The 18,864-nt window shown below is 36.5% G+C and overlaps 1 protein-coding gene across 1 annotated transcript; it reads left to right on the plus strand.

Moving 5' to 3' along the window:
* Positions 1-16,609: 16,609 nt before the first annotated feature.
* LOC114287071 (uncharacterized) lies at positions 16,610-18,761 on the plus strand. The gene is made up of 3 exons (XM_028230337.2): positions 16,610-17,588; positions 17,717-18,262; positions 18,629-18,761. The coding sequence occupies exons 1-3, from the start codon at positions 16,734-16,736 to the stop codon at positions 18,728-18,730; spliced, it is 1,503 nt and encodes a 500-aa protein (XP_028086138.2). The 5' UTR covers positions 16,610-16,733; the 3' UTR covers positions 18,731-18,761.
* The last annotated feature ends 103 nt before the right edge of the window (positions 18,762-18,864 follow it).

Below are 18,864 nucleotides of genomic sequence, written 5' to 3' on the forward strand. Positions count from 1 at the left end.
GCTTGTTCTGATCTTGTGCTGGTTGAGTAATGCATCATGAATGATGGATGAGTCTGTTGTGAATTCTGCTCTGTTATTGTTGCAGTTGAACTTATTTTCTTGATGTTTAACCTAGAGTAATACTAATTACTGTTGAACCTATTTTGCATTTCTTAATAGTTTGCTTCCTCATTATCAGAATTGTTACTCTATATTTTGAGTTGTTAAAGTTGTGTTTTTTCCATTGTTACGACATCAATTGCAGATATTTAAACACAAAACAATAAAATTTATCTATTTGAAACCAATACTAAATCTTTGAATTTTAGAAGTACCAATCAAAATCCAATGTATTGAGGGTCTCGGATTTGCTCTTGACATCATTACTTTTGTTTGTGAATTATATGGTTGAAAGATATTGATATTATTAGTTTTATGTATAAAGAAAGAGAAAGAATTGTGTATTGAATATGTATTGAAATGTTTTTTTTGATAGATGTATTGATGATTACAACTCTGTATATATAGATTGAAAAGGTGGGAGGTGATAGGTGGTAGTGGTAGGTGTAGGTGGTAGTGGAGGTGGTAGGTGTAGGTGGTAGTGGAGGTGGTAGGTAGTGGTAATTTATACAATTTACATTAACAGCCCCCCTCAAACTCAAGGAGGATAGGAACTAACCAACTTGAGTTTGAAGAGAGTAACAAAACAGAAAAATAAACTGATAAATAAAACAGGATAGGAGACACGGTATGGTCGTGTCAGACCGATGTAGCAGACAGTTTATGGGGTCATGTCGGACCGTTGTAGCAGACAGTTTACGGGGTCATGTCGGACCGTTGTAGAAGACACTGTGTGGTCGTGTCAGACCGATGTAGAAGACAGTTTATGGGGTCGTGTCGGACCGTTGTAGCAGGACAGTTTACGGGGTCATGTCGGACCGTTGGAGAAGACAGTTTACGGGGTCATGTCGGACCGATGTAGCAGGAGTTGTGGTGGTGCACCAAGGGGGCGACTTAGGGAGTGCGCCATGAGTGACTTATACATGATACTGTGTATAACCCCCCCTCAAACTCAAATAGGTGTGAAGATAGAAACCTATTTGAGGTTGAAACAAAGGGATTGATAAAGCTGGCCGGTGTAAAAGACACTGTATGAGGGTGTATATAGGCTGCCCAAAAAATATACATGGATGTAGATATCGAGCCCTCAAAAGTCGTGCCCTCAAAAGGTGTGCCCGCACCCTCAAAAGGCGTGCCATCAAAAGGCGTGCCCGAATGCATCAAAAGGCGTGCCATGAAAAGGCGTGCCAGTTTGTCGGCGAGAAGAGGCGCGCGATGCGCGTGGCTGCCTCGGCTATTTAACCAAGACGGAGCTGAGGCCGAGGCAGAGGCTCAGACAAGAAACTGAGAGAAACCTCTGAAGAAGTCTGCGTTGTGCTGAGAGAGAGAGGCTGTAACACTGTTGTGCTGAGAGAGAGAGTCTGTAACACTCTGTTGCGAGAAAAAATGGCTTCGTCGTCCCGTGGTCTACTTACTCTCTTTCCCGACCTCAACGAGTCCACAAGAGAGATAGCAGGTGCGGTGTCCCGTGAACCTCAACCAAACACCACTGGGTTTGCTCCGTTGAACTTTCCGATGCAGTCGGTGGAGCAAAAAATGGCTGTGCAGTCGGATGTGGAGGCCAATCAGTATACTCTGAAGGCATGTGTGGAAAGCATGACGGCGGTCACAAACTTGTCGAACCGGCTGCAGAGTAGGACAAATGAGGTGCAGCATTTAAACTCCCAGCTGGCTCTGCTCCAACGCATGTATAAGGATGCGCGAGCAGAGATAAGCGTGCTAAGGGCAGAAAACAAGGAGCTGAAGCGGAAGGCCACCGTGATGTTCCGATTTGGAGGGCCGCCATATGCTGCAGTGGAGGAGCAGGGTGTACTGATCATGCCCAGTGGAGTGGGAAACACGGAGGCAACACCGTCAAGGACCGCCCAGGACGGAGGCAAGAAGAAGAGACCAGCGGCAGAGTAGGTCGGTGGGTGGCCGTCTGCAGAAAAGAAAAACAAAGTTGTTGTTGTTGTTGTTGTTTGTTTGTTGGGTTTTTTTTTTTTTTTTTTTTCGTGTTTTTTTTTTTTTTTTTTTTTTTTTGTGTAAAATGTGGATCAGGGTGGAGCCCGATATGAATAAAATGAGTGTATTGTGCAAATCTGTATTTTTTTTTTTTTTTTTTTTTTTTTTTGTGTTTAATAAAAAAAAAAGAAATAATAATAAAAAAATAAAGAAAGTGGAGCAACGGGAGTGGACAGCTGGCCCATTACGTTGGTGAAAACCAAAAGAGCAGAAGAGCACCATTGCGGTGGTTGTGTGATATAGTTTTAATATTTCAGTGAGTGGGAGGCATGATGGATTATATGAAAAGATGGGAATAAGGCCATGTGAATTAGGGAATGGCGAGGATAATGTGTGGTGGGAGTGGAAAAAGTAAAGAGAGAGAGAGAAAATGCTTTTGATTGGATTTGAGAAAATGCTCTGGAGAGATAGGGCCCACAGAAAATCATCATCTGGAGAGATAGGAGAGAGAGAAAGCAAAGGGTTCCGGAGATGACGGTGGAGTTGGGGTTCATCTCACTGGAGACCAGGATATGAGAATGGAGGCCGAAGGCTATAGAATAAAAGTGAGGAACTAAAGGCCTGGGAGACATATGCGAGTGAGATCTGATTTGTGAAAAAGATGATTGTAGTGTTGAAGAGGTTGTGGTGGTGGTTCCGGATTGAATCAGCCGCAGTGATGGGCGAGGTCGCCGTCGGTGACGCCGGTTTGTGATGTGTCAGTGAGGCCGATCTCGTCGGTTGTGTCGGCGCCGCAGCCGGTGGGTGGTGGGGTGGAAATGAGGGCCCTGTCGCCGGCGGTGTCGGCAGCGACGTTTGGGACGAAGAAGTCGAGTATGGCTCCGGCGTTAGATGCATGTGTTGAGTCTCTGTATGCCGTGTGCCTGTGTAGTGTATGGGTGCCGTCTCTGACAACGATGCCGGGAGGTTGCCAATGATGCCGGAAGAGGGCGGCAGAGCTCCGGCGTTAGATGCATGTTACGATGGGGACGCGCAGTTGTTTATCCACCGCCTACGGATGCGTCGGTGGTGCCTGCGGTTGCAGCAAAGGAGCCACTGTGATCCAGCTCGTGCACATGTGATCCAGCTCTCAGCCTCCCACAATCATGCTGCTTTTGTCATGGAGTCTGGAGAGGTATTTACATGTGGAGACAATTCATCATTTTGTTGTGGACATAGAGATACAGGCCGTCCAATATTTAGGCCTAGGCTTGTTGAAGCATTGAAAGGAATCCCTTGCAAGCAGGTTGGTGCAGGGCTTAGTTTTACAATGTTTCTCACAACACAAGGCCGTGGCTATACATAAAAAGTGGGACTAATGCACATAGCCAGCTTGGCCATGGTGATACCCTTGATAGACCAACACCTACAATTGTAGAACTGCTAGAGTCAGTTGGATATGTAGTTCAGATTTCTGCCGGTCCGAGTTATGCCCTGGCTGTAACTGAGGATGGGGACGCGCAGTTATCACTGTAAAGTAGAGAGAGAAAGTGTGAGAGAGGTCTTGCGAGTTGACGGAGGTCTCAAATTGGTTGAGGTCCGGCGGGCGGTCAAGGCAAAGTTGCCGCCCGCCGGAAGGCGAAAAACACCAAAATCTTTAACCTATAGCTCTGATACCATATTAGTTTTATGTATAAAGAAAGAGAAAGAATTGTGTATTGAATATGTATTGAAATGTTTTTTTTGATAGATGTATTGATGATTACAACTCTGTATATATAGATTGAAAAGGTGGGAGGTGATAGGTGGTAGTGGTAGGTGTAGGTGGTAGTGGAGGTGGTAGGTGTAGGTGGTAGTGGAGGTGGTAGGTAGTGGTAATTTATACAATTTACATTAACAGATATGCTGCCAAATTCATGAACATCATACCACACCAGTCAATCAAATAAAAGATTGTGTATTTTGTGCCTTTCATATATATACTTATGAAATGCTTTGAATAAAAAGTAAATAATAATTAAGAAACAGATTCAGTAGTATTTAAATTGGCATGAGAATGTGTTATTTTCATGCATATAAAAGCTACATGACTTTATTTAATAGTTTTACTCTTACATGAAAGAGTTTACAGTACAAGTTTTTTTCGCCTTTATGCTCGCTGCAAAAGGGCAACAAATACCCAAATTTTGTAGGGTATGCCCTACAATATAATCTAGAAAATTTGATTATATTCAGTGAGGCCTGATAGTATTAGCTACAAAGTGTCCTGCAAAATTGTAAAGCATGCTTAAATTGAGTTTATGACTTAGTGAAGCTATATATATATATATATATATTATATAACTTAATATTTGATTTAATTTGTTTTTGTTTTCAGGTTTTGCATGAAGACTAACTAATTAATGACTGACGAATGGATGAATTAGTGGTGGCATGGAAGCTAATTTTATTTTTGGACATATTATATTATAGTTTTAGATGTCAAGTTTTTTGTATTTAATATTTACAACATGTTGCTATATTATGGTTTGTATTGATTAAACAATTTTTTTTTTAATATTTTGATGTAAATGAAGTTAAGATGATGACTGAATTTGTGTAAATATTTTTGGTGTTTGAATAAATGAATGAATGTCTATTTACAAATATATTTCATGCAAGTTTTTATAATTGATTTCGAGAAACATCAAAAAAATAATGTTATTTATAACTAGTGTATCGTGGATAATATAAAAAAATATAAATATAAGTCTTAAAATAAATTATATAATAATAATTTTTTTTTTTTTACAAAATTTGATTAAAAATTCAATATAATGATTGTCACGACCCGCTCCCCGTACCCAAGGGTTAAGTATCGTGATGGCCAGTAACCGAGGTTACCTACGGCCAATTCATAAACAAATTAATAAACGTAAGCGGAGGAAATATTTGAGTAAGGATACCAAAATAATCATATTATTTTATAAAATTACGCATAATAATATATAATAAATTATATATTTTCCGAGCTGAGATTAAATAATATTAGTATAAATTCTACAAAATAATTAAAAATCTGGGTTGTTACAATCTTCCCTCCTTTTAAAATTTCGTCCTCGAAATTTGTCATATGTAAGCTATCCGCTGCGCACTCTGATAAATATATACTAGATGATTAGTCTGATAGAAAATACTACCTCAAAAATTTTTTTACCAAAAATAACTCACTGTATAGTTGTCAAAAATTGATTTGGGCCAAAATAAGAAATAATTTATGACTTTAAAAACTTTTCACTCGTTTTGTTTACGATAAGAAAATAAAAAAATAAAATAAAATGAGAATACAATGACAGAATCATATGCAAGAATCGAAAAACTTGAGATAAACTTTTCACTGATGGAAAATAGTTTCAAAATTAGTATTGTTATAATTTGAACCTACATTTAAAAAATATCGAAATAATTTTTTTTTTGAATACTGAACTGAAAATTCCATATATTTAATTATATTATAATTTTAGTGGGTGCTTGAGCCTGACATCCTTCTTTTCTTGTCCTTCTTTTACTATAACAAATATAAATTATATCTAATATCCTTCACAAATTAGGCATACTAAAATTTTTTTTTATCTATAATCATATAAAATTATAATATAATTAAATCGACAAACAAAATATAATAATTCGGTACTAATTACCCGTTATCCCACTTCTTAAATGTGCGTGTGTCCTATGCTCCAATGATGATTTATTTTTATTTTTTTTTTATAAACCATTGCTCTGATACCATTTGTCACGACCCGCTCCCCGTACCTAAGGGTTAAGTATCGTGATGGCCAGTAACCGAGGTTACCTACGGCCAATTCATAAACAAATTAATAAACGCAAGCGGAAGAAATATTTGAGTAAAGGTACCAAAATAATCATATTATTTTATAAAATTACGCATAATAATATATAATAAATTATATATTTTCCGAGCTGAGATTAAATAATATTAGTATAAATTCTACAGAATAATTAAAAATCTGGATTGTTACAATGGTAATATCACGTCATCATTAGTATGTGATATTACTAACTAATAGTAAATAACACTACAACATATAAGAGTTTTACAGATCAAAATTTTTGGTCTCTAAAAGTAAAATTTTTGTTGCAAAAGGCATTTAGGGACCAATTTCTATCGTCATGAGAATATTCGCTAAAAGGTCGTCCCGGAAAATAGAAAACAAGGCTTTTAGCGATAAAATTTTAAAAATGTCACTAATAAATAGATTTATAGGGATAAAATAATTTGGTCTCAAAATGGTTTATTTTTTGAGACAAAAAATTTGGTTCTAAAATGATAATAATTCATCACTAATGTCCAATTTTCGTTCCTAAAAATATAATGACTACACTTTTTGCAACAAAAATATTGGGTGCCTAAAAAATAATTTTGTCCCTAAATTTTGGTCTCTAAAATCTTAATTTTTTGTAGTGTAAACACATAGAGAGTGAATCTCAAATATCAAATGTAACTGACAATCTAATAAATTGCATATATTTATAGTGAGATTACTTGTAATTGCATGTCAATAATAATGACATCACCGTTATATTCAAAAAAATTCATAGATAATATGATTTATAATAGTTTCTTCATTTTCAATCAAAATAACTATTATTGTTCTCATAATTTTTAAAATGTCATTAACATTTCACTCTACTAATATTTTTGTCATTTTTTTATTTAAAATATTTTCTTTGTATTTTCAAAATTTCAGAAAATAGGGTCCCCGCTCGAGCGTGGACTTCCCCGCTCGAGCGGACCCATGAGGTTTGCAAAAGTACTGGTTACATCAAAATTACGCTCGAGCGTGAGGTCTGGCGCTCGAGCTAAAGGTCTGTCTAAATAGTTCTCCGCTCGAGCGTGAACTTACTTGCTCGAGCGGACATCCAAGTCTGCAAAAATGCTGGGAGCACGAAATTCACGCTCGAGCGGCGGTTTCCCCGCTCAAGCGGACATCAAATTTTCTGGGTTTTCCAGAACATGTTCTTGAGCTCCAATTCGACATTCAACCAACATTTCTTGTATGCAATAGCTTAAACTTCAAATACACTTGTACTAACATGGTATTAACCCCAAATTACAACCCAATGAAACTCAATTTCACAAATAAATCACATGCATGTCCCAATCTTCACCAAATTCACTTTCAACATAACAATTTCATACATTCAAGCTCATACCTCTTATGAATGGTACATGCATGTGAGATATAACTTCCATTTCAACTCAAATTGTACAAATGGTGGTCACAAGCATGGATTCTAGTCACAATTTTACATGGATCATATTTTTCATGCTCAATTATGCAAATTCATGGTTATTATGCACATGCATGCATTCCATGACTTCAAATACAACAAAATCAACCCAATTTCCTCATGATCAAACTAACTCATGTTCTTGACCATTAATCAAACTTGAATTCACAATTTACAAACAAAAATCCATGGGTCAATGGTTGGTTACTCACCTAGGAGCCTTGATTCTCACAATTGTGGCCAAGTCTTGCACCTAGCCTTCCCAATTCACAAATTATAAGCCAAAATACACCAAGATGCCTCCTTTCCCTCTCAAGGTCGGCTCTCTCTCTCTTTTCTAAGACACAAATTCTGATTTTTGAGCTCAAGTGAGTGAATTGGGTGTAGTGCCTTTCCTTACATAAGTCCCACTAATTCCAATTTATTAATATAAAACAATTGGGCACTTAATTCGTTAATTTAATCTAATTAATTTGATCCGAATCAATTTCCAATTAAATTTCACCGTAAGTTCTAAAAATTATGCTAATCACAATGGCGTAATCAATTTCGGGTTCTGTGGCCGATAAGACCTTCAATTTAATTTCCAAAGCAGATAATCAAACAGATATTTCTACGATGAACAGATAGAAATTCAAAGTCACATATTTTCACATAATGACACACAAAATCACATTAAACACATAATCATATTCATATTAAGGACCAATTGGCACAAAACGGAACAGAGTTGTCACAAAGACGCATGACAGCCAACCAGTGGAATGCTTGAATCAGTTCGACCCATGACCTCAAATAATACCTATCCTAACCCTAAAAACTTTAGAATCCTATACAAATTTACTTTATACACCCCCTTACCAATAAACAGAGGAACAAAAATCATATTTGGGATCTTTGGAATTCCATGCGATGAACAAAAATTCTAAATTCATTCGAGACGAAGAGGGTTTTTGCTCCTCTACACAATCCGTCCATTTTGAGTTCCAATTATTTCATATGGATACTTAGGCCTCGTTTGGGAACATGCTAATTTAGTAACTTTTTGGCTATTTGGCTAAAAAGGTAGGTAAAAAAAACTTGTATGTTTGGGATGACTTTTTGGCTAATTATGAAAAGATGTGCAAAAAGTAGAGAGAAAAGAGAATCTTTGACTTTTTGGTATGGGTTGTTGGCTTTTTGGCTAATTTAGTAACTTTTTGGCTAATTGACTAAAATAGCCTCTTGCCAAACGAGGCCTTAGTACTGAACAAAAATATATTTGTCCGAATACATAATTCTAAACATGTAGAATTTTTTTGGGATTCTCAATACTGAACACAAAAAAATCGGTTCAAGTTGTTTCATATGAATACTCAGTGCCAAAACAAAATATATTTGTTCGGATATTTAATTCCAAACATGTGAAGTTTGTTCGAATATTTAGTGCCAAATCAATTCGAAAAATTAACTTACGAAAAACGATGAACAAAAATTAAAAACTTACTTTATCTATAGAAAATTGCTTGGAAACATCTTCTTTATCATCCATTGTTGATTTTAAATTTTTAATATGAAATAGAATGCAAGAATGATGGATTAAAGCCAATAATGTTGGGTATGAAGATGCAAAGTGATAAAAGTAATAAGAGAAGAAAGAAAAAAGAATATTGGGACTGATGATAAATGGGGTGTCCAAAATAATTTTATTATATTTTTTTCAAAGTTAAGTATTTTTTGATCATTTTAAATAGGGACTCTATAGTAATAAAAAAAATTTACTTGAAAGTGATGTTATATGGGCACACAGGGAATTGTGGTTTTACTTTTATTAATATTTCTGATTGTCTTTGTAGGGTTTTCTACTTGAACACAAGCCTGAGAATGCTGCTGCAATCATTCAAGTCCTCAATCAGGTACTTATCTATCCAGTTGATGGATCTGTGATGATATTACCCCTGCCTTTAATTCAAGTCTAGTTGATTAATTCAAACTCTCATCAATCCTATGAGCTTTTTAGTTTTTTTTTTCTTCCAATTTTTTCTTTCTTTAATCTTGAACAAATGAGTAAGTTTATTCCTATACTTCTAACGGCCTTTGAACTAATTATGTTTTTATTATTTAGGTTTGAAATTGCTTGCAAAGATGAAAAATATGGTCAAAAAATACAGAACTTTCAAGAAACTTAGTTCTCCTTAAGTTTTCTTATTTTTATTTTTTTAATGAGATTTTTATTGTGTAATTACAATTAAAAAAAACCTTTTATTCCTTAACTTTTATTGTATATATTTTTTTAACATTTGACTTTTATCTATGAAATATAGGAGATTATTAGCTATTCATATGTGGTCAATGTTGTGATTCAAAGAAAATTTTTGTACAAATAATATTGATTATATTTTAGATATTAGTTCTGTTCAGATTTTAATCAAGGTTTTATACGCTATGATTGATAGTCACGTTTTGTGGTCGAATACTTATAACTGTGATCTTATCTCATTATTAATCATAAATTATTTAATTCAATCTCAGATTTTATTAGTTATTAATCACAGTTAAAATCCGTAATCTAAATATTTATTATCACTATCAAAACACATGATAAAATTATCTTTTGATGACAGTCAAAAAGTCTAATTGAAAATGACCCTTAACCAATCACATTTTCAAAGATCACACTTTGACAAAATAAAAAATTCCTAATTAAATAATGGGATGTCATTGAGAACTCTAGGTATAGAGCACTAAATGGGCTGTATACATGTGGCATTGAAAAAAAACAAAAAAAAAAATTCAAAACATCACATAAATGAATGGCTCCCATCCATTACAACTCTTATTTTAACACTCTCAAATATTTTTGTTAAATAATATACACTACACTTAAAATTCATAATCTGTTATAATTTTGTAGTAGTGCTACTTTTTGGGTGCAAATAGAAGTTCCCTTAAACATTTCACATGAGTCTTGAATAGACCAAAATACCCCTGTAGCTCTACCACAAAACCTTGGGCTTAGCCATGCAAAATTTCTCTCATGGACAAGGTATTTTGGTAAATTTATTCTTCTCTTTCTCCTTATAAACAAAGATGCCTAAAGCAAACATAATACAATATCATGGAACAGTCTTGATTGTTACTGATTGTCCTCACTCCTTGCCTCTCTTCTCTTCCTTTGAGATTTCTCTCTCTTTTAAAGTCAAGAGCTCTCTCATGGAGTCTCAATGCCTGAGGCTTCTCATACTCACTCTAGTTGTCTTGCTTTCATCAATTTTAGTCCCCAATTCAGTGTTTGGCAAAACTACCACCACCCATTGTGAGTTTTCGGCAGTATTTAATTTTGGCGACTCAAATTCCGACACGGGCCGCTTGTCGGCAGCATTTGGACAGGCATCTCCGCCGAACGGAGAGACACATTTCCGAGCGCCCGCCGGACGGTACTGCGATGGCCGTCTTGTAATTGATTTTATAGGTACATGTGTGCCATTCTTAACCGTTTTTGCTTCCCTGTCTAAAAATTATTTACTTTAGCACATAAAAAGTGGGTAAATTAGACTGACCCAAGTGTTGTATTTTTGACATAATTATATTAAATTTATTTATTTTTTTTTTTTTTTTTTTGTAAAGTTAAAAGGACTTGAACTATATAGAGGGTGCGAAAAGATAAAGATAAAAAAAGGGTAAAATATAACATAAGTTTTTAATTCATTTGTTGGATTCAGGGGTATTTTGGGAAGTCGATAAAAAGTTGATTTTTTGATTTTTTTGACTTTTTTGATGGTTTTTTTTGATAAAAATTTGACTTTTTTTGTGACTTTTTTCAAAAAACTTGCTAAAAAACTAAAAAATCGATTTTTTACCAAATTTTCAAATTGCGCCTCTGCCCTCTATACTTATAAAAATTGCAAAGTACAAGTTAATTTCATGATCAATTATTATTGTTTCATTTGAAAATGAAAGGTGCACAAAAATTAAACAAAAATAAGATTACAGAAAGTTATTTAGTGGTATTGAGATAAGTCCATGTGATGATTTTTATGAATTAAAATAATAAAACTTAGTGCTTTGCATTGATTTTTAAAACAACATGATAAGTGTCTAAGATGAAAAGAGTAATATTTCAAGATTGACAAATAACTTCTCTCTCTTTATGTGTATAATTTCGGTTCATAATAAAATTAAAAATATTATGTAGTGGAAAAAAACATTTACAAAATTGGTGTAAAATTTAAAATTTATAATTAATGCAATGTAGTTGATACCTGATATAAATTTTGTAGGGATATATTTTCTAAGTCCCAACACGTGGCGAAGGTGACGCCGAGGTGCCAACCGAGGTGCCACGTGTCCAGGTTGTGACGCCGAGGTGATCTCGGTTAGGCCGAAGTTATCTCCGAAGATATCGGAATCCAAGATAAGCGGATAAGACACAAGAGTCCTAGAATGGGGAAGGACTTTAGTGTAGATAATGATAACACTCTTGGAGAGTTTATCTTTATCTCTTGAAGAGTCTAAGATAAGCACTGAGCAGAAGTCCATTGAAGCTAGGCTTCTATGAGGACTAGGATGGAGTTAACTATAAAAGAGAGGCACCTCCGATGGGTCTAAGGTACGCAATTTATATTCTGAACAGTGAGTTTAGCACTATTTGTTATCTTTGAGAGATATACTAACTTGATCGCCGGAGTGCCATTATGATTTAGAGTTATATCAAATGGACGTTAAAACAGCCTTTTTAAATTGTGACTTGCATGAAGTGGTCTACATGGCCAACCTGAAGGTTTTCAGGATGAAAGTAAGGAAAATATGGTTTGCAGGCTTAAGAAGTCCATATATGGTCTAAAGCAGGCATCTCGACAATGGTATCTTAAATTTTATGAAGTTCTCGCCAAATTTGATTTTAAGGATAATGTGGTTGATCAATGTGTCTACCTTAAAATCAGTGGGAGCAATATCTGCATTATAGTTTTGTATGTTGATGATATATTGGTTGCTAGCAATAATTTGGGAATGATACATGAGACAAAGAAATTCCTTACGAGAAATTTTGAAATGAAAGATCTTGGTGAAGCCTTTTTTGTCAGTGGGATAGAAATTCACCGAGATAGGTCTCGTGGTATTTTAGGATTGTCCAAAAAAGCCTATATCGAAAAGGTTCTTAAGAGGTTCAACATGCAGAACTATTCAAGTAGTGTTGCCCCTATAGTTAAGGGTGATAAATTTAGTGAATTTCAGTGTCCCAGAAATAATTTAGAAAAGGAACAAATGAAAGAAATTTCTTATGCCTCTGCAGTTGGGAGCATTATGTATGCTCAAGTTTGTACACGTCCAGTCATAGCATTTGTGGTTGGTATGCTTGGTCGATACCAAAGCAATCTCGGACTTAATCATTGGAAGGCAATTAAGAAAGTGTTGCGATATTTACAAGGCACTAAGGATTACATGCTCATTTATCAAAGAACAGACAGCCTTGAAGTAATTGGTTATTCAGATACTGATTATGCTGGATGTAAAGACACTCGAAAGTCCACTTCTGGGTATATTTTTATGCTTGCTAATGGACTCATTTCATGGAGGAGTCATAAGCAGTCTCTGACAGCCTCTTCCACTATAGAGGCAAAGTTCATAGCATGTTATGAAGCCACATGTCATGCAGTATGGTTAAAGAATTTCATAGCTAGATTTCAACTTATTGATTCAATTTCGAGGCCCTTACAGATTTACTGTGATAATGATGCTGCTATTTGGTTCTCTAATAATAACAAAACTTTAGGAGGATCAAAGCATATTGATATCAAGTATCTAGTTGTTAAAGAAAGGGTTTTGAATCAGACTGTTTTTATCTCTCATATTGGCACTACACTTGTGTTGGCAGATCCTTTAACTAAGGGTCTCACACCTAAGCTCTTTCAAGAACATGGTGTGTGCTTGGGCTTAGTAGAAAATTTATCGTGTTTAGACTTGAAATGAGTGTATGATAATTGTTATGTTATAATCATCTTATGTTAGTAATGATTATGTATGTTGTTTTCGTTCTTCATACTTGTGCACAATTTAGAAGAAGATATAAACAATGGGACGGTTATAGATGAATTAGCATGAATCACCATTATGTTGCTAATGTCATCTCTGTGATTTAAGATTCACTTATCTATGTTGATGGAAAATATTAACACTATAACCATTGTACAGTCTTGATCAATATGTAAATCACTGACTACAATGATTTTGTGCTAATAATTTCATTGAACAAAATCTAATGGTGAGGGTGCAATCTTCTAGTGGGAGAACGTTGGCCATATTATGATAATCTAGTGACATAATATAACCATGCAAGCCAAGTGGGAGATTGTAAGAATTTTTCCTAAATATGGCTTAATGTGGCTTATGCATGATTATACTAGATTCATCTCATTAAGCAAAATACATGTACATCAATTAGATGGTAACTAATTATTGATGAATGCACCTATATATGCATAATGTATAGAAGACTAATGGAGATAGTGTCAACGCATTGAATGTGATAGATTTATTATGAATAAATCTTAGAGATGCATTATGTATCTATTATGAATGTAGAAGATATAGTAATCTATCTAATGAGTTCATTAATATAGAAGATACATTATGTATCATGAATGTAAAAGATACATTAATTTATTTAATGAAGTTCATTGAATGAATGGATTATTTGATGAGAAGAATATTAGTATAAATAGTGTAAGGTCCCAAACCACACTCTCCATCACAAAACTCAAATTGTCACCACAAGAAGGCTCTCATTGCCTAGAGAGAGAGAAGTGGTTTGAAGATCTTAGACAAGTAAAGAACTTGAAGATTAAGATCGTCTATTTAAGGTTTCTCTTTCTTAAAAGAGGATTTCATGCTATCATGGATCAATGTATATATACACTTATTTTGTATAGTAGAAATTTATATAGTTTTTATATATAGAATTGAATCCTTAATGGTTTTTAGTTTATGTTCCGCAAAATTTTCTATCAGTAACTTGAAAAAAAAACTCTACCAAGCAAAGTCATTAAGGGTGGCCAACGGTCCGATAACTTGCCCAATCTAACTTGGTATTCTGGGTGTGTTTGGTAACGTTTACGTTTTCAGTTTATATTTATAAAAATTTTATAAACTGGTTTTTGTTTATTTTTTATTTATTTTTAGAAAAACATAAACTACAAACGCGTTTGGTAATTGACAAAATGTTTAAAAAAAATTAAAAATATAAAAAAGAGTGAGAAATGACAAGTGGTGGCAAGTTGCGGCAAGTTGCGGCGGAAGACGGTGGTGGAAAGTGGTGACGGTGGGTGGTGGGTAGCTGGTGGTGGTGGGTGGTGGTGGTTGGTAGTGGTGGTGGGTAGTGGTGGTGGTGACAGGTGGGTGGTGGTGGTGGTGGAGAGTGGGTGATGGGTGGTGATAGTGGGTGGGCGGGTGGGTGACGGTGGCGGGTGGTGGGTGGTGGGTGGTAGCGAGTGGGTGGTGGTGATGGTGGTAGCGGGTGGTGGGTGGTGTTGGCAGGTGGGTGGTGGTGGCGGTGGATGGGTGGGTGACGGTGGCGGGTGGTGGGTGGTAGCGAGTGGGTGGTGATGGTGGCAGGTGGTGGTGGCAGGTGGGTGGCGGGTGGGTGGTGATGGTGGATGGGTGGGTAGGTGACGATGGTGGGTGGTGGATGGTAGCGAGTGAGTGGTGGTGGTGGCGGGTGGTGGTGGCAAGTGGGTGGCGGATGGCGGGTGGTGGTGGTGGTGGGTGGGTGGGTGACAGTGGCGGGTGGTAGGTGGTGCGAGTGGGTGGTGGTGGTGGCGGGTGGGTGGCAGGTGGCTGGTGGTGATGGGTGGCTGGTGGTGGGTGGTGAGTAGTGGTGGCAAGTAGGTGGCGGGTGGTGGTGGCGAGCAGTGGATGGTGGTGGCGGGTGGATGACAGGTGGGTGGTGGTGGTGGTGGTGGTGGTGGCGGCGGTGGCGAGTGGTGGTAGGTGAGTGGTAGTTGGTGGTGGCAGGTGGTGGTGATGAGGGGTGGGTGGTGGTGGCAGAAGACGGTGATGGAAAATGGTGATGGGTGGTGACTAGTGTTGGATGGTAAAAAAAAAAAAACTCAAAACGGAAACATATTTTTTGTGTTTTCATTTTTTGGCTAAATTTATAAACTGGGACCACTGATTTATAAATCAAAAATTTTACCAAACAAGTTTTTATTTGAATTTTTTAAATTTTTGTAAATATAAACAGAAAATTGAAAATGTAAAGTGTTACCAAATGACACCTTAGGATTCGAAAAAATATGTAGCTCGTAGAGCTTGGATAAAATTTTTGAACCCATTGAATTTTTGAGTTTTGGATAAATAATTTTAGCCCAACTCGGCTCAACCGGTCCATAGGGTCCAGCTGGATAAAAAATAAATAAAGAATATATATATATTTCTGTAGCTTAAATTAAATTATTTCTTAAATATTATATTTATTTTATAATTACATGTTATTAATATTTTAAATTTAAATAATTATTTAAAAAATTTAAATAATTTAATAGACTACACACACAAAAAAAATAATAATAATAATTAAAGGATTGTTTGGAAAGAACTATATTAGCACATTTTTATCTTTTTTTTTTTGATCATTTTATTTCTTCATTTTTTATTTATTGATAAAAAGTTGAAAAAATATGTGTGTAAATTTGAAATTTAGACATTCTATCTACATAATACTGTCGGCCGGTCCAAACTCCACACAAACCAATATTTGTGAACAGCTACAACATATATGGTAATTATTTAATAATTTTGAAATATAAATTCATAATATTTTATAGTATTATAATTGGTAGAGAGGTGAGTAGGTGGAGTATTGTATTGGGTAATTAGAAAACATGAAAGAACATATTAGTGGATGTTTGGAAGTTGTTATTTTAGTAAGTTATTTTAATTTTTGACTATTTTAATAGGCTAAAATTTTTTATATTTAGAAAGATAATTGAATTTTTTTATAATTAGATTTGAGATTTATGAGAGAAAAAATAAAATAATTATAAATTTAATGTGATATTATGTCTTATTAACTATTTTAACTTATTTTACCTTTTTTTTTCTTCTTCTTTTTTTTTTTTTTTTTTTTTGTGTGTAGATTTTAGTGAAAAAGATAACCTAAAACTCACTTGCCAAAGCTTAAATAATGATTGATTAACATTATTGAATAATTTTCCCAACATATAAGGCGGGTGGTGGAACATGAACTTCGTAAATTTGCTAACGAACTCCAAAACACTCTCCCTCTCTCTTTTCTCTCTTTAGATCCGAACAATTCTCCGGCGCAAGCTCAGTCTCCTCTTCTTCTCCCCCTCTCCACATGGATCTCAAACTATGCAAATCAACTCAGACATGCGAGGCCGGTAGCGGGAACTCCCAATTTGCGTTGGCGGAGTTTCCCAATGACGACGACCACCGCTATTTCTTCTCACCAGCGCCCGCTAACCGGCCTCGTCACCACCCTCCGCACCTTCCTCACTTCCCTCTTCCTTCTCCTCCTCCTCCTCTACGCCCTCTACTCCTCCCAACTCTTCTTCTTCGGCCCCTCCAATTGTTCCCTCTGCTCCATCAAGGCCGACACCCACCTTCTCAACACCAACTCTTCTTCAATCACATCACTCAACAAACAACAACAACAACAACAACAAAATGATGATTTGGAGCTCAACCACATCGTGTTCTGCATAGCCGCCTCGTCCAACCTGTGGGACAAGAGAAAAGAATACCTCAAGCTCTGGTGGCGGAACAACGAAACTTGCGGCGTTGTCTGGCTTGACCAACCCGTGAACACAACGCAGAACGAGAAGGAATTCTTGCCGGAGATTCATATCTCCGGCAACACGTCCGATTTCAAGTACACCAACAAGCAGGGGATGAGATCGGCGCTCAGGATCTCGAGAGTGGTCTCGGAGACCTTGAGATTGCGATTGAAGGACGTGAAGTGGTTCGTGATGGGGGACGACGACACGGTGTTCGTGGTTGACAATTTGGTGAGGGTGCTGTCCAAGTACGATCACCGGCAGCTTTATTACATCGGGAGCTCGTCCGAGAGTCATATTCAGAATATTTTTTTCTCCTATTCGATGGCGTTTGGAGGCGGCGGGTTTGCGATTAGCTATCCATTGGCGAAGGAGTTGGAGAAGATGCAGGATGCCTGTATAAGGAGGTACCCGAATTTGTATGGAAGTGATGATAGGATGCAGGCTTGTATGGCTGAGCTTGGGGTGCCACTTACCAGAGAAGCTGGCTTTCATCAGGTAATTTTATACTTGTTGACTAGAATGCGTTAAAGAATTGATACATTTAATCAGAATTGGTGAGTCACCAAACACATACAATACAATACGTTATAATATATCTATATTGTTGTCTTTTGGTTATGCAGTACGATGTGTATGGAAACCTCTTAGGCCTTTTGGGAGCTCATCCTGTAACTCCCCTGGTGTCTCTTCATCACCTCGACGTTGTGCATCCGATATTCCCACGAATGGACAGAGTTCAGGCCCTCCGGCACCTCTTTGACTCCACCATGAATGACACGGCCAGTACAATGCAGCAATCCATTTGCTACGACAGGCAACACCAATGGTCCGTCTCTGTTTCATTTGGGTACGTGGTTCAGATCATAAGAGGAGTCATGACTCCCAGAGAGCTAGAGAAGCCCACACGGACATTTCTGAACTGGTACCCGAGAGCTGATTACACGGCATATGCTTTCAACACTAGGCCTGTGACCAGGCACCCCTGCCAGAAGCCTTTTCTGTTTTATATGAAATCATCTCACTACAATGAAGGCAAGAATCAAACAACCGGGGTCTATTCTCGTGATCGTCATGATACTCAACCTTTTTGTCGATGGAGAATGGACTCGCCTGACACAATTGACACCGTTGTCGTGATGAAAAGACCGGAGAGCCAACGTTGGAAAAAGGTTTGGTGTTCAGCAACTCAATTCTAGTTGGTTATACTTTTTGTACCAAAGGTGACTTGAAGACTAAAACCGGTTAACAAGTTTTGTTTTGAAAGTGAATTTGAAAAACATTAACAGAAAGTACTAATCAAACTATACACACTTCCAACAAACAACATAGCCTCGTCCTTGTTATCAAACATTTTCCCCCTCCCCCACAACCCCTAGAAAATGCATTTCATTCATTGGAACTCAAACGTGTTAAAACGATTATAAATGCAAAAAAAATTAACCATACACACTTCCAAGAAACCACCTTTTTTTTTTTCATTTGTTTGATTTGAATAATATTACTAGTACTAACTAAATCCAGATTTTCTCTTGCAGTCACCAAGGAGGGATTGTTGTAGACTTTTGCCGTCAAATAAGAAATCACAATTGTATATATGGGTGGGCAATTGCGGAGAAGGTGAGGTTAGTGAATGGTAGCAGCAAGAGGGAGCTAAATTTTGCATCTTTTCAATTGTTCTTTCCTGCCAAGTTGTTTGATTGAATATATTGGATACAAACCAATAGTGCCTTTTGTCGTTCAAGGAATTTGAGCAATATATTGGAAACAAACC

The sequence above is a fragment of the Camellia sinensis genome, chromosome 14 (genome assembly GCF_055761805.1).
Source record: "Camellia sinensis isolate YWXY chromosome 14, ASM5576180v1, whole genome shotgun sequence".
NCBI lineage: Eukaryota > Viridiplantae > Streptophyta > Magnoliopsida > Ericales > Theaceae > Camellia > Camellia sinensis.

Excerpts from the sequence above, each read along its gene's own strand:
- LOC114287071 (XM_028230337.2), top strand. The coding sequence starts at position 16,734 with ATGACGACGACCACCGCTATTTCTTCTCACCAGCGCCCGCTAACCGGC. Across the intron at positions 17,589-17,716 it reads GAGAAGCTGGCTTTCATCAG|TACGATGTGTATGGAAACCT; the intron begins GTAATTTTATAC and ends TTGGTTATGCAG. Across the intron at positions 18,263-18,628 it reads AGAGCCAACGTTGGAAAAAG|TCACCAAGGAGGGATTGTTG; the intron begins GTTTGGTGTTCA and ends TTTCTCTTGCAG.